Source organism: Orbicella franksi, chromosome 14 (assembly GCF_964199315.1).
Source record: "Orbicella franksi chromosome 14, jaOrbFran1.1, whole genome shotgun sequence".
NCBI lineage: Eukaryota > Metazoa > Cnidaria > Anthozoa > Scleractinia > Merulinidae > Orbicella > Orbicella franksi.
The window spans coordinates 837261-856107 of NC_138158.1; the positions used below are offsets into that span (position 1 = coordinate 837261).

At 38.7% G+C, this 18847-nt stretch overlaps 3 protein-coding genes across 4 annotated transcripts; 2 read left to right on the forward strand and 1 right to left on the reverse strand.

Moving 5' to 3' along the window:
• Positions 1-244: 244 nt before the first annotated feature.
• Positions 245-11456, forward strand: LOC145467926 (uncharacterized). 2 transcript variants are annotated; one of them, XM_081451561.1, is made up of 11 exons: positions 246-550; positions 2866-3132; positions 3538-3912; positions 4675-5025; positions 5369-5902; positions 6492-6842; positions 7063-7140; positions 9417-9501; positions 9670-9717; positions 9888-9949; positions 10460-11456. In XM_081451561.1, exons 2-10 carry the CDS (start codon positions 2958-2960, stop codon positions 9931-9933), a joined length of 2043 nt encoding a protein of 680 aa, XP_081307687.1. In that variant the 5' UTR covers positions 246-550; positions 2866-2957; the 3' UTR covers positions 9934-9949; positions 10460-11456. The 2 variants fall into 2 exon arrangements, with proteins under 2 accessions (XP_081307688.1, XP_081307687.1); XM_081451562.1 differs by lacking the exon at positions 3538-3912 and having other exon boundaries at positions 245-550.
• On the forward strand, positions 11455-15760 carry LOC145467905 (uncharacterized). Its single transcript, XM_081451533.1, has 2 exons — positions 11455-12825; positions 13450-15760. Exons 1-2 carry the CDS (start codon positions 11602-11604, stop codon positions 15271-15273), a joined length of 3048 nt encoding a protein of 1015 aa, XP_081307659.1. The 5' UTR covers positions 11455-11601; the 3' UTR covers positions 15274-15760.
• Positions 15761-15821: 61 nt separating this feature from the next.
• On the reverse strand, positions 15822-18838 carry LOC145467944 (recQ-like DNA helicase Blm). The gene is made up of 2 exons (XM_081451588.1): positions 18147-18838; positions 15822-17752 (listed from the first exon to the last, which is right to left on the reverse strand). Exons 1-2 carry the CDS (start codon positions 18770-18772, stop codon positions 16621-16623), a joined length of 1758 nt encoding a protein of 585 aa, XP_081307714.1. The 5' UTR covers positions 18773-18838; the 3' UTR covers positions 15822-16620.
• Between the last annotated feature and the right edge of the window lie 9 nt (positions 18839-18847).

Genomic DNA, 18847 nt, shown 5'->3' on the forward strand with positions numbered 1-18847 from the left:
AAGGTGATAATGGATCTGTTTTACTGTGAGGGGCCCTGATGGACTGGATCAAACTCAGTGGTCCATAGTGATACCCCGCTATAAGTAAGACCTCGTTTTAGGTAGTTTTTACGTGGCTTGGGCAGATTCAATTTCATCTCCGCGTGCCTAAAATTATATCTATATCAGCACACCTTTTGTTGCTTTTATGTATGATTATAGTTTTTGAGTTTTATACTTTTTTATCATTCGTTAGATTGTTACTTCAACTAATAGCACGCTAGTTGTTGAAGTTTTATAATTATTCCACTTTCATAGATATCCACTGGACCCTTAGTTTTAATGTATAATATATATTAATTTATGCGTGATCTATGTAACGCACACTTCAGCCCGAGGTGCTTGTATTTCTGAGAAACCGAAAGGTCATCATGGCGTAAACATGGAGCACTTTGCGTTCGCTCTTCACCCTAACTTTACCCTAACGTTGGTACTTTGTTTATGGAACCAGACATGATGCTGTAGCAAACGTTATGTGCGATAACCGTCCTGTTCAGCCTGCAATCATCAGGTAGGTTCAAAGAGCATGTACACGAGACTATAGGCATAACAAGTTGGGAAATGTAAACAACCTCGAAGCTAAAACTACATTGCTAACTTTGACAGCATTATTTGGCATGGTTTCTGATATTAGGTTAGGGAAATAACTGTAAGAAAAATAATTTAGTTCAGTCCAAGCACACGACACAGTTATCCTGGCCGTGATAATAATGGTATTTAACAGAAAAAGACAACCGAGGATGCATAGTATACTTCTACTGAAAAGTAACGACCTTCCTAAAGTAGCGACCATTCGAAAAGAAGCGAACCGAAAGTCTTAAGGTTTTTAGAAGATCTTGTAATGTACCGACCGGCCCTCAGATAGCTACTTCAAACGTGACTTAGTATCAGAGAAGGAGGAACAACAGACAGAAGAAGCGGTACAAAACTAATGTAACGTGACCACAATTTCAAGGGCAATATTTTATATAATTTTTTTTAAACCAGGTTCGATCTTTTAAATCTTCTAAATTAAGGTCGTGTTCTTTTGAAACTCTACGGCAAGATATAATACAGCATTCGGTATGTCAATTTCGAAAGTATTCTAAGTTTATTACAGGACTTCGTGAACACCTCCTGAACTAAGTTCTGCCGATGGATCGCTTTGAGTTGGGCGGCCAAATTCAGCTAAATTTTGAAGGAATTTCTTGAATTATAGCAACCGAAGGAGAATTCTAAATGCAAAAGGTTGTATAGAAAGATTTAGAAAGTATACTCTAATGGAATCGAATCGAAGAATCCAATCGAATTCAATTCAAGTCAGCAAAAGTAGACTGAAATGGAGTTTCTTCTCGACAATTTATGTCGATTAGAGTTCTCTGATAACATACCTTGCTAGAGGGTCGTAAAGGGGTATTCTCTTGATGCGTGATTGGCTGATTCTATTTTCCGTGAAACGTGAATTGAGGAAATTATTCTTCGTGACTCGTGACCTGAGGTTTTGCGTGACCCGTGAAGAACCTGTTTTATTAACCGATATTTGTAATTTTACCACTCTATTCTACATGATTTTGAGACGCAAGTCCTCCGAATGTTTAGAGTCGTCTATCGAGAGTGACTTAGGCATGCGATTTGCAATATGGAGCCTTGACTTAGCCATTCGCGAGTTTGCTTTCTTCAAACACTCTTTCTAGTGTAAGAAAAGGTTATTAAAAAGAGTATCTTACTTGCGTATTTTCGTGATTCGGGAAAACGAAATTTTTATATCCGTGAACCGTACCAGAGAGGCCCCCCTGTACGACCCTTTTGCTAGGAATCATGTGAATTTGGCGTGATATTCTCGGAAACGTGACCTGAAGTATCCAATCGGGATCACTAGTGCTCGGGTATCGAACATTTGTTTACTCAAGTTCAGTGGACCACAATCGAACTCAGTCGCTCGAAACGTATTTAGACCTATTTACGCTTTTGTGTCAATACAAGACTCTGAGAGTAATAATGCAGGGTTAAACGTGTAAAAAAAAACTAACTATATTATCTTTAAATCGAGACAGAAGACACTTAATAAAGCCCTTTCCCTTTAACTTGGGGTTCGAATCCCGTTGAAGCCCTGATTTTTTTTCAGGCTTCTTCTTTCCAATTGCTTAAATTGGAAAATATACTGCGATGATCATTCTTCACTTTCATCTACAACCGCAGTTCATATATAAATTATTTCATATAAACTTCACATCATTTCACTCCTCACGGGAAGATATGAACTCAATCAAGTGGCCTCGTTCCCAATGTGTGGCTTCATAGCTCAGTTGGTAGAGCATCGCACCGGTATCGCGGAGGTCACGGGTTCGAATCCCGTTGAAGCCCTGATTTTTTTTTTTCAGGCTTCTTCTTTCCAATTGCTTAAATTGGAAAATATACTGCGATGATCATTCTTCACTTTCATCTACAACCGCAGTTCATATATGAATTATTTCATATAAACTTCACATGATCACACCTTTGTCGCATAAACCTTAGCCAATTTACCACACTCCACCAAGACCTTAAAATTTGGAATTCTCTACCAGTATCTATAACACGTTTAACAAGCTTTTCCAACTTTAAGAAAAAGTTGATCACATTTTTATTTACAAAATAGTGAATTGGTCATGCCGCGCCTGCAGAAGTTAAAATTATTAATACATTAACTTCTTAGGTGGCCTCCGTTATAAGTCTGGTGATTTCTTTTGGAGGTCTTCTCGCCGCTTTTTGAGGATTGTCAGGATATACCTTTTTTATTATTTACGTGGTAAATAATTGATGATGATGATGATGACGACGATGATGATGATGATGATTAATTTACAGGGTCTATTCAATGGCCAGCTGGAACATACGGAATACCCAAACCTATAGCCGGGTGTCCTCAGGCTGATGGCTTTCGTTGGCATTCGGGATGGATGCTTCAGCGTGATGATTACCATTATCAAAATAATGGTTCAGAATCAAACAACTCAAGGTCACTGGAATTCCACATTGATGGAAAAGTAGATATCTTCAGAGTCAATAGATCGTTCTGCATGAAAGAAGACACAACAAAGGACTTCAAGTATAAGCGACCAACGTGGCCACGAGGTTCGTCATGTGCTATGTTTTCTTAGCTAGCTTGTTTTCGAGGGCGGATTTAGGGTGGGGGAGGAGGGTGGATTGGGTGGTAAGCCATTCCCCTTTTGGAGAAGCAAAACAAAAAAAAAAAAATTGAAAAAGATTGTGAATGGTATGGCAGAAATAAAGGCAAATGCTCTGGACGGGTACCTCTTTGTAATTTCTACTTTGTGGCATTGCTAGTATATTTGGTATAACAGTTCTCAATTAGGTTCCAATTCTCAAATTGCAGCAATTTTGGGGCACGCTCCATTCATTCTGCAAACCCAAGGTACCGGCCATCCCCTTGAAAAAATCCTAGATCCGCCCCTGTGTTTTATTCAACGTCCAGCTCTATATAGTTATTTCCTAAATGGAATTTTTCACTCATTGCAGGGAAATACTGCATTTATAAAGGGAGCGACCGTTGCCCTAAAGGCTTGATACTTGGATGGGTCTTCTGGGCTGACAGCTATAGTAACGATGAAAAAGATGGATTTTTTCCTGATGGCAGATATTCGCAGTACACAGAGATTAACTTCTGTTGTAGAACAGACGGAGATAAAGACGAACCTATCCTCCTTCCTTCTAAATCTCCATTTTTTCTGCTGGCTTACGAGTCAGCGAAATGCCAGATGGTTAAGTGGGCAGTAACTAGTCTGGAGTGGATATATTATTTTACACATAACAAGGAGAACGACAAACGAAATGGCTCGTATCCTTACAACGCTGGAAAAATGCACCCCACCATTTATTACTGTTACTACCAGGGTGAGAAAACATAAATTAGTGCGAACATTTTTCCTAAGCATCTTAACTCTGAAATTGAAAAAGGACTGCACGACTTCCCATAGCAAAACCACTATAGATGACAATTATCATGCGAATTCATCTTTCTCTATAGAGCAATGCCATTTTCATAGTTTACTAATTAAAACCTGTCCACCAGTTAAAACTCCCAAATATATAGGGGGAAATTATTTTTAAGGGTAATAGGGACCATATTATTTTCCAGTCAAATTAAGGTGGGAATTAGTTTCTAGAATAACTGGGAAAATAACTTCATCGTGATTGACTGAGAGCAGGCCAATTTATCGTTCCTTTTTAATTTGAACTGCAGTGCAAATTAATGCTGGCGCGTTCTTGATTTTCTCAAAATAAAATGAATACTCGAGCAATTAAGGATTTGCATTACTCGTGGCATTTGAAAACTCTTTCAAATTGTACTCGCCTAAAGGCTGGTGCAATTTTGGGAGAATTTTCACTAAAGTATCATTCGTGGAATAAATCCTTAATTGTACTTGTATTCATACGATTACCTGTACAAACTGCTGGACTGCGTCGGCGGGCAAATGAAACACTTTGTTGTTATCAGATTGAAACTGATAAAGGTAAATTAACCGCCGTAGCGAGTTAGTGAAACTGACGTTTCCAGCATTAACCCTTCGTCCGTGACTTTGCTCAGACGAAAGCGTACGATTTTAACGTTGACTTGAAGTTGACAAATAGCTTCCTTTTTTCCCTATTTTTAAGGATGTAACAACACGTTGACAGCTGTCAGTGGCACTCTTACGTCAATAAACTATCCAAAACATTATCCGAATGGACAGTACTGCTCGTGGAAGGTCATTGTCAACACGACACAACAAATACACTTAAAGTTTGAAAGCTTTAGTTTGCAAATAGAGAGTTCTACTGACGAGCTACATGTGTATGATGGAGAAGATGAAACAGGGGAGGTGTTAGGAGTGTTTTACGGAGGTCACCCTCCTCCAAAGGAGGGAATCTACTCTTCATCAAGCCGAATGTTTTTGATATTCAAATCAGACAAGAAAAACTCATACAAAGGCTTCAGCGCTTCTTATGTTGTTGGTAGAAAACCGGGTAAGTCTTATTAGCTTCCGTAGTTTTGTTCGTAATGTCATGGACTTAATTAAAAGTAAAAACCTCTAAATTCTTATTGGCTGCTTGTTACCACGTGACAACGCACGACGGCACAGTAAATTCCTAGTTCCTTTTTCTTTCATTTACATTTTTGTCCTTCACCGTATTTTTGACCTTTTTGTGATGGCAATAGTCAGTACACATAAATGTAAATTATAAGAGTTACTGGAACCAAAAGGTAATTATATGCGGTGTTTCAGTTCTATTGGGGAGTGCTAACCTTTCAAAAGTTTTGCAATATTCCTTTGCTAAATTAACTTATTGTTCCCGTCGTATATAACAGTTCCTCGAGTCACACCTACGAAAGTACCAACCTCAGCAGCACGTATCACGTCACCGCATATCCTTACTTCTAAGATCTCTATAGCCTCAAAACTGACGTCATCGTCCACTGCTTTTGCTACTTCAACAACACAAACTTTGAAAGTGAAGTCCTCGCCTGTTGTTCCTACCACGACTGCTAAAACCTCAAAGTTAACGTCATCGTCCCCTACACAAGCTTGGGAAATGGCGTCGTGGTCTTATGTTATTTCTATGACCCTGCGTACTACAGAAATAACGCATTTATCTCCGATTACTCCTACAGCACAAACTCTTAAAGTAACGTCCTCGCCTATTGTTTCTACCACGACTGCTAAAACATCAACGTCATCGTCCTCTACACAAGCTTCGGAGATGGCGTCGTCGTCTTATGTTATTTCTATGACTCCAGAAGTAACGTATTTATCTCCGATTACTCCTACAACAGATACGCTGATAAAAACGACACCCAGAGGAAAACCGTGGACATCGACAACTAAAGTGCCGCCGAAGATAGGTAAGAAAAACGTAATAAAACATGTTTAGTACCCGACTTGTCGAGCGTCTACTTTTTGCAAGTAGTACGTATGGTTATGGTGGCGAGCCTTTTCTTCGTTTTTTGAAAAAAATGATTCGTGTTCGTTTAAAATTTTCGTAAATCGTTTGTTTAGCATTAAAACCAGGAGCTCTAGCTTCCTATAGACTAATAGTTGGCGACGGTGAGGCTCCAAGTTAATCACGGAAGTGGAACAAAACCGAGAGCGAATAGTTTTATTATCTTAGTATAATTGGCCAGGGGCTCAACCATCATTTATTGATCATAGACTACATACAAAAATAGTTTTGTTTTCACAGTATTGTTTTCTACCTCGCACAAATGATGCACAAGAAAACGCACTTGAGTTAAAGCATTATTGTGTTCTGAAAGGTGGCATTTGGACGAGGAGTGTGGTAAAGTGCAGTTGTCTAAAATTCAAATTGGTACGGAAATGGTAACTGAGACTGTTACATACTAAGGAAAATTTAAAGTCGAATGGCCAGAACGGTTGATAATTTAAAACAACTCTGTTTTTTTTTGTTGTCGTTGTTGTTGTTTTTTTTTTCAGGATATAACGAAACTCTAACTGCAGTCAATGGCACTTTCCAGTCAACAAACTGTCCAAGAAATTACTCGGATGGACAGTACTGCTTCTGGAGAATCGCGCTTACCACAGCGCAACAAATCTACTTAATATTCTCAAGCTTTAGTTTGCAAAATGAGAATAACAGAGACGCGTTTTACATGTACGATGGACAGAATGCGACAGGGGAGGCATTGGAGGAGTTTAACGGAGGTCACCCTCCCCTAAAGGAAGGAATCTGCATCTCGTCAAACCGGGTATTTGTTGTATTCAAATCAGACAAGGCGGGATCTTTCCACGGCTTTAGTGTTTCATATTATGGGGTTAGTAATTCGGGTGAGTGTTTACGAACCCTTGCAGGGTCGTTTTCGTAACCAATAGTGTCCGATCTGAATGCGTTTGCATATAACAACACATAACAAGGCATGGCAGTCGACAAACCAATAGTCAAACACTACACTCTGCTATTGTAGCTAAGTAGCTGGTATGCAAGTGATAACCTTTCATAAGTTAGTGGAATTAAAATTAAAGTGACACTATCTTCCATGACAATTAGAGCCCTGTGCCATCGCAGCCTCACAGGCGTCAAAGGAAAGTGGAAAGAAGGATGAAAAAAAGCAGCCACAGAGAAAAGGTATACTGAAACTCAATTTTCCTCTGCTAAGATAATCATCCTCACTTCCCTTATAGATTATTCGAGGGCGACTTGTACACCTGAAAGTCTAATTCGAGGCAAGAGAGTCTCTAGAACAGTGAGGAAAGTTCACTGAGACCATGAGTATAGATTAAGATTTCAGAAGCAACCTGAGAAATGCCATGAGGGTATGGGCAGCATAGTACATAATTGACACTTTTGGTCTGATTTAAATTTCCTCCATAATTATCGTATTGAATTAATGTTATTACCCTTCTTCAATAGGAGACAGAAGTGTTGAGACACTTAACTGTAAAATTATGCTTTTGAGAGTCCTGGAAACAGTTTTTCCCCTCTCCCCCAACAATGTACATTTTGTTTCTCTGAGACTACGCAGACCACATCACCTGCATAACATTGAATTGGTGGAGAGGCGGGGTATCAGAGAATTATCGCCAGATGCATTTAAGTGGGCAAATATCATAGAGTATCATTTCCTTAGTGTCCCAACCACTTTTGTCGCTTATTGTAGTTATTTGGCTTGCTTAATTTATATATTTATCACGTTTTTATTTGCTTGTATTTGTTTTTAGTGTATATATAAAGTGTATGCTGAGTGTAGTAGGGGGTTACATTGCAATTGGCACGCTAGTTCTGTTTCTTTCCCCCGTCACATCCCGTACTCCAGTTTAATCTCCCGTAAGCGACCACCTTAAATGTCAAGCCTGTGAGTTACAAGGACAGAATATAGCAGGCCCAAAATCCAAGTAATCACATGCGTAGAGCAGTGCGTAGTGTTAAAACGAACTCGACAAGAACTTCCGACTACGATGTAAACAGAGTTTAATTGGCAGAGATCAATGTTCCATACAGACTCAAATGAAATGAAGCACGTGCCAAGACGAAGGTAGAATTAAACCACGTGCTGTAAGCTTAGCCGTAAGTCGTATAATGTAAACCGTATGCCGGTTCGAACTGAAATACAATAACGAAAATAGAAGCTAACGTAACTAACATACCGAAGTATAAAGATAAAATAACACAAATGAAGAAACTATTGCTAGCATTCTCAATAACGTCCGTAACATGGAAGTGTAACATAATCGGCACTTATACTGATCGTACGGAAGGCTGGAAAACGATTAATAGGCTACACGGTGTGTAACTTGGACGGTACTTTATGGCAAAATAACCCTATATTGGAGATATGGACCTAATCAAGCGCGATTCCGAGCATACAGAACTAACTAACCGATTTAGTAACGATAAAAGGAAACTCAACCGAAACAAATAACAATAGAAAACCTAAGAACTAACCCTAAAGAACAAGGAATAGATTACTCACTTTGGTTTGCACACGCACTGAACTTGACTTGATAGAATAGACGAGTAACAGTGTATAGAGAAACTATGGCCCAATGCCGAGTAGAAGTTGACGCAGTGAAATCTGCACTTGAACTGACCTAACCGAGGAAAACCTCGTGGATATATCTAACCGGAGAACACGTACGCAAAACCTAGCGGTTATGACTATTTCCCTAACGGACATAGCAGCTGAAGGCTGGTCAACCACAGTAGATTAAGTAAGTAAGTAAGTAAGGCTTTGTTTGAAAATGACAATTACTTGATAACATCTACGGTAAAGTAAGTTCCTGCGACCAAAAACGAATTAACATCACGTTTCAAAACCAACAAAGCCTAGGTGGTCTCTTACGGGAGGTGGTCGCTTACGAGAGCTTAGGCCATATTGGATCCAAATTTGCCTCATTAGCACATGGTGCTGCAGAGACCTACCCCATGCGCCAATGCCTATCTAAACCCATGTAATAACTTTTAGTAGCCACAAATAATATTTTTAAGATTTCCAAAGTATTTATTCGGGGTATCATGGTTCGCTTCTGATTAACTACCTAATAAGGCGAACAGAATAACACCTTATTATCCAATTTTTGCTCTATTATCTGTTACAAGTGGTCACTTACTGGAGGTTAAAAACAAAAGAAAATTTCGAACTTTTAGCTTTAAAAGTGGTCGCTTACGAGAGGTGGTCGCTTACAGGAGGCTCCAAGTATAGTGATTTGACTCAGAAGTTTTTGGTATTTTGGAAAACTGGTCGCTTACGAAAGGGTCGGAGGTTCCACTGTATTTTGGATTTATTTGCCTTTTGCAAGATAGTTGTTTGTCTATCTGAATGTATTTGTTCTTATATTTTGGTGAAAAAACAATAAACCTAAAGCTCTAGTTACCTTTAGTTTACGGTGCGTTCCTGTTTACAGGTTTAAATGGGGTAGTTGTTGTTGTTCCCGTGGTGTCAGCAATTCTTATAGCTGCCCTGCTTGTAGCTGGAATCTGTTATATGAGGTAATCGCATATAATGTATGAAATCAAAAACAGAATAAACAGTTTTAAAATTGGGATTCTTCTTATTTAAGGTTTTAAAATTGCAAGAAGATCAAACGTCATTGTTCATCATACCTTGCTATTTGTTTCCAAAAATTTGTACTGTATTTGTGAATTTGTTTGTTTCAGGAAAAGGAGGAAAAGAGTTGAAGGAACAGACGATGAAATTTATTTAAGGTGTTTTTATTACTTTGTTTTACAAAAAAGTAAAATGGTCCTTTAAATTGTTCACAGATTTGATAGAGTAACAAAGTATGTTCTTGAGGTCGTTCAGTCGGCTTACTGCCTTGAAACAAACAACACCACCTCTGCTGGTATATAAAGGCTTGTATTTTACTGCTTTTTAGGTTAACCAGCGAACCAGCTGGGTCAGTTGAAAATACAGATTTATGACAAGTAAGCATCAAAGGTAATCAAAACCCTCTTGCATTTTCCAGTTCTAAAAAATTATAATTATTATTAGATTTGAAGACAATTGTCGGGCTGTTAGATTGTCACTGTGTGAAATACCTGGCAGTGGGTATATATGAAATGATATCCTATACGAGAAACACATCCCAGACATAACACACTTAACACAGTAATGGCCAGTTATCGATATCTTGAAACCAGTCACCCCTATATCATTTCAGAACCATTTCTTGTCATAACATTAAGTATCAATTCTGATCTTGAAATTATTGTAGAGATTCGAAATTTTGTCATTGCAAAACTGTTTTGGCAAATATTCAGTTAACCCTAGTGATTGTATTTTACGTATTTGTCTTATTTTCTGTTTTTGAAACTTGATACTGTCATTATTTTTATCAACATGATCAACATGAGTGCATACTATACTTACTTTAGACTAGTGCGCTTAATTTTTCTGACCAAACCTAAACTCATAGTCAGCATTTGCTCTTTCTTTGTCTTTTTGTAGCTCCGATTGGAAAAGGAAGCCCGGAGGCCGGCTTATTGCAAGTTCGCGAGCTGATCGAAAGAAAGTTTAGATCAAATGTGGAGTTTGATTGCTTCAAATAAACGGTGCCTGCAAAAGCTCGGAAAGACAATGATTGAACAACGAAAAGCCAAACAGGAAATAAAGGGTCTCACTGACAAGACTGACAAGGATGCAAGTTTTCAAAAAGACAAATAGATACCGTTTTAATCATGGTACTTTAAGTCGCAAAGTTTAAAAAGGCCTTCACCATGGTTTCGAGTTCAGGGCATGTACGCCCCTTATCACCCCAAGATAAGTTAACCAATAACGGACCTTTTTACTAACAATGTATGCCCTCTACAAGCGAAATACAAAGATTTCTTTAGCGGTGTGGAAACGTTGTTTTCAGTTGTACTTATTGCGCTATTTCTGTTTTACATGCCTGACAACTCAGCAAATATACCAATATAGTTCATCACATCTGAATAGTTTACAGTTGTCTTTTTCACCTTAATGTAATTTAGATTAAAGCTGAAATAAAGTGGAACATACTTGGTTATCAATAGTTTTTTGTCCTTCGCATATTTTCTTGCTACGTTCATTTTCGAGGGCATTCCAGAGCGAAAGTCCAATTTCTCAAGGATTGCATCCGCCATAAGAATATTTGATTTCACCTTTGAAGCGCCCAAGAGAGTCTATTTTCCGTAGGTTAATTGGCAAACTGTTCCATTGTGATACCCCACTATACATGTAAGTAAGACTTTCTTAGTGGCTTGGACACTTGTTGAAGTTTTGTTTTGTCCACGAGATATCCATTGGAAGAGTTTTTCATATCGTGGTGCTAGACTATGAAATTCTCTTCCAAATTCGATGAAAGCAGAACTGTCTCTTAGGTCATTTCGTTAATCTCTTTGCACACTCACTCTCCACAATAGCAATTAACACTAGTAATTTTCAATCATGAAATTTTGTAATTGTATTGTTTTTAGTAATTTCTTGGCACCAACCTCGTTCCCAGGGTCTTTTCCCTGGCTTGGGGGTGGGGCGGGAAAAGACCCTGGGATCGGCCGGTGAATCCTTCATATTGATTGGTTGATTGTTTTAAATAATTAATGCAAAATTTGGCCAAATAAAGATAATTTATGCATTATGCCGAAATAAAAATGGCGGAAAGTATGTCCACTCCGACGAAGATTTCTCCTCGCAATCCAGTTTGCAGACTCTGTGGTGATTCTCACGAGAGTCGCTATATGCTTCGAATATTCAGCAAAGCTGGTTCATCAAAAGATCTGTGCGCTAAAGTCCATAAAACGTGTGGCATAAAAATTTCGGAAGACGATATGAGGTCAAAGGTTTTATGTAGGGGTTGTGTTTCATTCGTGAACAAGATGGAACAGTTTATTCAGAGAGCCCAATCCATAGAGAATACACCGTTGGACCAAAGCTCAGAATATGCTGTAAAGCGATGCGTTCAGCTCTCACCTTCTTCGCTTCAGCCGTCGAAGCGTTTATCATCGAATATGCCATCCGAAAGCTCTGTGCACGTGGATGAGCCGTCGAAGCCAATCACACCAACAAGAAAGCAGCTCTCCTTCTCAACTCCACAAGCTGCGACAATTTTAATGCCTAAATCAACCGGAGATAACTACTCAGCCTCTTCTACGGATCAGCCGAGAAGAAATACTTCGACGTCTGCAGAACAGTCGTCTTTCTCAACACCGCAAGATGCTACCGGCGTGACCGCGGTGCTAATGTCTAAATCAAAAGGACATGATTGCACAATCACTTCCTTGGATCAGCTGTCGAGGCGAACGACATTAAGTTCGGTAGAGCAGCCTTCATTTCCAACTCAGCAAGCTGCAACTGTTCTAAGGCCTAAATCAACAGGAGACAATGACTGTACATCATTATTTGAAGGGCAGTCGTTATTGACTGAAAGACAGCAGAAAATGATTGTACAAGCTGTCAGCCACAAGGATGCAATTGTATTGGCGGCTATCTTGAAAGATCACTGTCCAAGTGTTGTCAGAGAGTTGAAGAGAACCGTTAGTGAGGAGTTGAAAACATCGTGTGCAGAGCTGTGCAAGCGTTCTCAAGGTTCCATTTTATATGGAAATGATTATGACAGCATGAAAGACTTTGATTTCAGCAAAGTTTGGCTTGAATTGAAGACGAACCTCCCTTTCTTTGTTGAGCTCATGAACGCAGTGTCTGGCAAGGAGAACTCCGTCGCAGAAACAAAGCTTGAACTTCAAGTAAAGTACAGTTTTTTGTACTCAATCCTTATGAACGAGAGGTGGCATGAACTCAACCTGGTGAAACGTGTGAATACAGTTCTCATCATTGAAGGTGGATGTACCAAAAAGGTCAGTAATATAATTTATAAGTTGATGATGTATAAAAAATTCATTGCTTTCCTTTATTATGTCCCTTACTCCCACTGCGTGAGTGGCATCAATTCATACATTGAATACAATCTATGGTTGATCCTCTTTTCATACAAAGCTTGACAGAACTTTTGTTATTGTTTGGTAGTTTGGTGTCAAAAGTGAGTGATCAGTTAGGCTGTGATTGAGATTGTATTTGAAGAATTCATTAAAAAGCATGTAATGTATAGGATATTTACACAGCGGCGTGAAGATATGAATTTTATTTTTTGGTGGTAAAGCAAGATTCTACAAACGAGTGCAGCGAGTGAGAAAAATATTGTTTTGACACACCATGTAATCAGTTGTCTTTTCATGTATAGACAACTAACTGTTTGCAAGCACAACCATGAAAGTCATAAATATCCTCACTAGCGGGGATATGGCCAATATGCCACTTGGGTCCTGGATTTAGTTTCCTATGGATTTTATGTGTATTACATTTCCAGTAGAACACTCATGTCCATATAATAATAAGTGATCTTTGCAATGAATTGAAAATAAGAGATCAGTATTGCATGTATGCTGAATTTGACACTTTTATTTCTGCTCCCCTTGTAATAGCTTCAAGAACGACTGAATAAACTTGGCGTGTGCCTGTCGACTGGGAGAAGGGATACCCTGCTAAAGCTCTTAGGAGGTCACTTTTCAGATATAGTGGTGCAGCAAGTAAAGAAAGGAAGTGTGTTCCGAGGCACTGGTGACAACTGGGACCTGAAAATTTTGAAGGGTCACATGAGAAAGGAAATCCAGAATGATGATCTGCACTTGTTTGCCAGTAACCTGATTGAAAACAGAATCGACTTCAATCACTTGCCCAATGACAGCCCCAAAGGCAACATTAGAGATTTCCCTCGACATAATTTTTCTTTAAATGTACCGGAATGGAAAAGGTATGTAGAATGTGCCAAAATCATTGTTGGGCGAATTGTTCTTGAGTTCTTTCCCAAATTTAAGTTCTTGAAAGCTGTTATCCCTGAGCACATTTCTCATGAGTACAGCCAACAAATGTCAGAGAAGTCCATCATAGTAAGCCTGCCAATCATCAATGCAAATGAAGCAAAGTATGATGATTGTGTTAACATTTTAAGAACCTATGAAAAGTGGATTGCTGAAATCTATGTTCAAGCAGGGCTGCTAGATGAAATGCCACACACAGATAATCCACCAATTCCTGAAGGACCTGCAGCACCTGGACAGACAAATGCACACCAACAAGACACCCATGATGACCCAATGAGAGATATGAAGATTGCATTTGCAGGTGATCAGCTAACTCGTGTGAGATTTGCAGGTGCCAAAGATTTGCTGTCTGGTTCGCACACAGCAGCTGATCGTTTTGAACATTGCTCGCCCTTTAAACCAGTGATGTGGCATACCAAAGCATCCCTTTTACAGTATTCATACTCATTTCTTCACAAAGCAGAGTCTGTCAATCAAGTTGGCACCTTAAAGTACTTCAGGGAGAAATACAATAGGAGGAATGCTACCCCTTCCAAAGTTCTTGACTCCTATGAAGGAAGCGAAGAGTTGTTCCTCAGTGTGGGGAAAGCCTACATAGTAACTGCTGCCCTGAACTTTTTTGGGATGTCAGACCTTGAGGAGAGGCCCTCATTACATAAATTCCCAGAAAACATTGCGCGTGAGACCTTAGAAAACAAGAAGAAATACTTTGATGATGCTTTTGGCAAGTTCATTGACAAGTTCCTTTTACAGAAAGTAGATGTCAATGACTGCTGCAATGATGATGACTATGTCAAGAATTATGCCCTTTGTTTTATTTTCTTGGCTATTCTTGTCATGCAAATGAAGGACACTGCAGCAGAGGGAGATGGCAGCAGAAATCTCATCAACCAAAAACTCTTGCTGTCAGTTTTCAAGTCAGTGGGGGCTTACAGCAAATATGCCATTGAAATGTTTGTGAGTATAGCCCAAATTGAGTGCCTATTAACTCCACGCCTGGCTGAACAGTTCAAATGGGGATTTTTTGTAAATTGGAGGGGTGGTGCTGGAAGGAATATTGAAGACGACCTGGCCCAAGAAATTTCCAACCGTTGCAGTAAAAGCATTGTCCAGAGGCAGGGACCAAACAAAACCCTGAACTCTATAAGCAAGGTCTGCAAAGCAACCACTGGCATCCATCAGATTGTAGAAGAATTTGACTCTTCTGTAGGGATCCACAAGACATCTGTGCAACATACAACACGTGACTCACTTAAAGATGAGAAAGAAATGGTGTCTGACCTATTGCGATTGAATCCTTTCAATCATATGCCAGCAAGATTTCATGACAGCTTCCCTGACATTAAAAGGTCTCCTCTAAGGTATTTAAACATTGTGGACTATCATCAGTGGCTAGCCAAACACTTGGAAGAGTTATCAACTTAGACATACACTTAGATGAAGATCACTGAGGGCCCAGTTAATCAATAGCATTCTTTAGGAGAGTAAATCAATGTTCACAGTATTTACAATTTATGATGATGTTCTAATCATCATCAGAGATCATCAGTTCTACATATAGTATTGTGCTCAGATATGAGTGAAAAGAACAAAATTAATGTTAAAAGAAAAAAGATCAATGTCACGGTAACAACATAATTAATTAAATATCAATAGTGTATTTTAATAGAGTAAATCAAAGTTCACAGTATTTACAATTTATGGTGATGTTCTGATCATCATCAGAGTTCATTTCAGTTTTACATCTGGTATTGTGCTGAGATAATCATATATGCATGATAAGAACAAATGTAGACAAACTGATCAGTGTCATGGTAACAACAGAAATAATTAAATATCAATAGTGTATTTTAAGAGTAAATCAAGAAATATCTACAGGTCACAGTATTTACAATTTATGATGTTCTGATCATCTTCAGAGTGCATTTCAATTCTACACAGTATTGTGCTCAGATATATGTGTGATAAGTGAAATGTAGACAAGCTGATCAGTGTCATGGCAACAACACAGAAATAATTAAATATCAATAGTGTATTTTAAGACAGTAAATCCAGATATATCTATAGCAGTTCACAGTATTTACAATTTATGATGATGTTCTGATCATCATCAGAGTCTATTTCAGTTCTACACATAGTACTGTGCTCAGATATAAGCGAAAAGAACAAATGTAGACAAACTAATCAGTGCCATGGCAACAACACGGAAATAATTAAATATCAATAGTGTGTTTTACGACAGTAAATCCAGATATATCTACAGCAGTTCACAGTATTTACAATTTATGATGATGTTCTGATCATCATCAGAGTCCATTTCAGTTCTACACATAGTACTGTGCTCAGATATAAGCGAAAAGAACAAATGTAGACAAACTGATCAGTGCCATGGCAACAACACGGAAATAATTAAATATCAATAGTGTGTTTTACGACAGTAAATCCAGATATATCTACAGCAGTTCACAGTATTTACAATTTATGATGATGTTCTGATCATCATCAGAGTCCATTTCAGTTCTACACATAGTACTGTGCTCAGATATAAGCGAAAAGAACAAATGTAGACAAACTGATCAGTGTCATGGCAACAACACGGAAATAACTAAATATCAATAGTGTGTTTTAAGAGAATAAATCAAGATATATCTATAGTAGTTGACAAAATTTACAAGTTATGTTGATGTTCTAATCTTCGGAGTTCATTTTAGTTTGACATGTCAACAGGAGTATGCTCAGATATAGGCGAACAGAACATTTTAAGTTGATGCTCTAATCATCATCGGAGTCCATTTCAGTTGTACACATAACAGTGTGTGCAGATATAAGTGAAAAGATCTGAGAAGAACAGGTTTCATCCCATATGCCAAATGATTTCAACAAGTCTGCTTCTGACTCAATAAATTCCACTCCCTCCACAACCTTTGCAGCCAGATTCTTATCTACAGAAATGTCAAATAGCCTTGAACACTCTGATGTCACTTTGGACTCGTGGTCAGAAATTGCACTCTTGATTAACCTTTCAAGGATAACGCGGTTATCGTTAGATAGAAATCTGACCTTGCTTCTAATAGCTTGGGGTAGATCCTCTTCAGTTGTTTTGAACTTGTCATCGCATATGCAGCAACAGTTCTCTTGTTGAACACTGGAGAATCCAAAGTAATCCAGAAGGAGTTTCCGTTGACAGGTGTCTTCTGATCTACAATATGACTTCATTGATTCTTCCACATGTTTTTTATTATTTCCAATATCAGAGTTATTGTAATAAAGTGTAGCACATGATGAAAGTCCCGTACGGCCAGCACGACCAATTTCTTGCATGTAAGCTTCTAGGCTACTTGGTGGTGTTATGTGAATGATGTTGGTCACATAAGGAGCATCAACACCCATGCCAAGTGCTGATGTTGCAAATAGCACCCTCACCCTTGATTGTTCTTTCTTTATTTCTGATATTATGTCTTTCTTCATGCGACTCGTTTGGGGGGCATGGAACTGTGCAAACAGTCTTGCAGTGGGTTCTAATGTTTCACCAACACACTGTTTGGCTTTCAATATTCTTTCAAATAAGCCATAAGCATATCCGCAGTATTTCAGTTTTAGGTAAATGATTGTCATTGGGTAGTTTTCTCTTTGAATTGCCAGTTCATTGGCTATGGGTTTAAGGATTCTGTCATAACCTTCATTCCCATGATGATTACTCAGACGCACTTTCTTGTCCAGGTATATGTTCACTCGGTTAGGGTTTCGTGCAACAATTTTACAGTCATTTTTCAATCGCAGACTTTGTTTCAAGTCTCTCAGTAAACGAGGTGGTGCTGTTGCTGTCAGAGCCATTGTAGGTACATTGGGAAAGAATGCCTTCAACACTGACAGGTCTTTGAAGTCTTTTCTAAAATCTTCACCCCTGAAAAGGAAAAAGAAACCCTGAGCTACAAATCTTCAAACATAAGTGCAATGAGGCATACTAACAAAATTTTTGTTTAAAAGTAAGAATGTTTACTTAGTAGTATCTTGTTATTATGGTTCAGTTGTAAGAGCATGGCATGGAGACAGTGTATGATGTTCCAATAAGCAGTGTAAAAATCATAGAATTCACTGATGAATTATCAATATAGTTCATAGAGTAAAATTGTCATCGTTTGTAAACAGATAGAGAATAGAGCATATTTTTTCCGAATTGTAGTCGCAATGTAAATACTTGTCGGTGCTGTAACCGTGATTTAGATTTCCCGGAAATAAGCTAAGTCTGTAACAAACATGACATGAATAGACAAGGAATGAATATTTTACGCACTTACCATAATTCAACACAGTGAGCTTCGTCAACAATGCAGGCAACAACATTCTCCTGGAAGACTTTGCTTCCCATTAGCTCTCGACCTTCCTTACTTAATAGAGCCTCTGGATGGGCGAATACAATTGAAGTGTTGCCATTAACAACATCTCGAGGAAACTTCGTTGAATTCGGGACCACGTGCTCGCTTGGTTCTTGTTCATTTCCGAACAAATTCTCGGCCGGTTCCTTCTCGTTTACAGCAAGCTGTAAGACATCAGCGGTTATCCTGCGAGCTTTTAAGACTTTCAGCTGATCTTCAATGATGGAATTTAATGGACATACCACAATAACTATGTTCTTGGTGGTCTTCACAGGAATAGAATGAGGTAGAAGGTGAAAGAGCATTGACTTGCCAAATCCAGTAGGTAGGACTCCAATAACATCCTGACCTTTCAGCATATATTCAAAACACTTCATTTGAAGAGGTTTTAAATTTAAAGGTGGAAAATTACCGTTATTTAAGGAAAATCCGACTCGACGAAGCACTGACAAAAACTTTGGTTCACTCGACGAGACCGCCATCTTGAAAGTTCCGTTTAACATATGATAATTTAGTACACCCAAGATATTTGGGTGTTCTGAGATCATGTGACCAGCCGATCCCAGGGCCTTTTCCCGCCCCACCCCCAAGCCAGGGAAAAGACCCTGGGAACGAGGTTGTCT

Excerpts from the sequence above, each read along its gene's own strand:
- LOC145467905 (XM_081451533.1), top strand. The coding sequence starts at position 11,602 with ATGCATTATGCCGAAATAAAAATGGCGGAAAGTATGTCCACTCCGACG. Across the intron at positions 12,826-13,449 it reads AAGGTGGATGTACCAAAAAG|CTTCAAGAACGACTGAATAA; the intron begins GTCAGTAATATA and ends CCCTTGTAATAG.
- LOC145467926 (XM_081451561.1), top strand. The coding sequence starts at position 2,958 with ATGCTTCAGCGTGATGATTACCATTATCAAAATAATGGTTCAGAATCA. Across the intron at positions 5,903-6,491 it reads TAAAGTGCCGCCGAAGATAG|GATATAACGAAACTCTAACT; the intron begins GTAAGAAAAACG and ends TTTTTTTTTCAG. Across the intron at positions 9,502-9,669 it reads GCTGGAATCTGTTATATGAG|GAAAAGGAGGAAAAGAGTTG; the intron begins GTAATCGCATAT and ends TGTTTGTTTCAG.
- LOC145467944 (XM_081451588.1), bottom strand. The coding sequence starts at position 18,772 with ATGATCTCAGAACACCCAAATATCTTGGGTGTACTAAATTATCATATG. Across the intron at positions 17,753-18,146 it reads GCTCACTGTGTTGAATTATG|GGGTGAAGATTTTAGAAAAG; the intron begins GTAAGTGCGTAA and ends TTTCCTTTTCAG.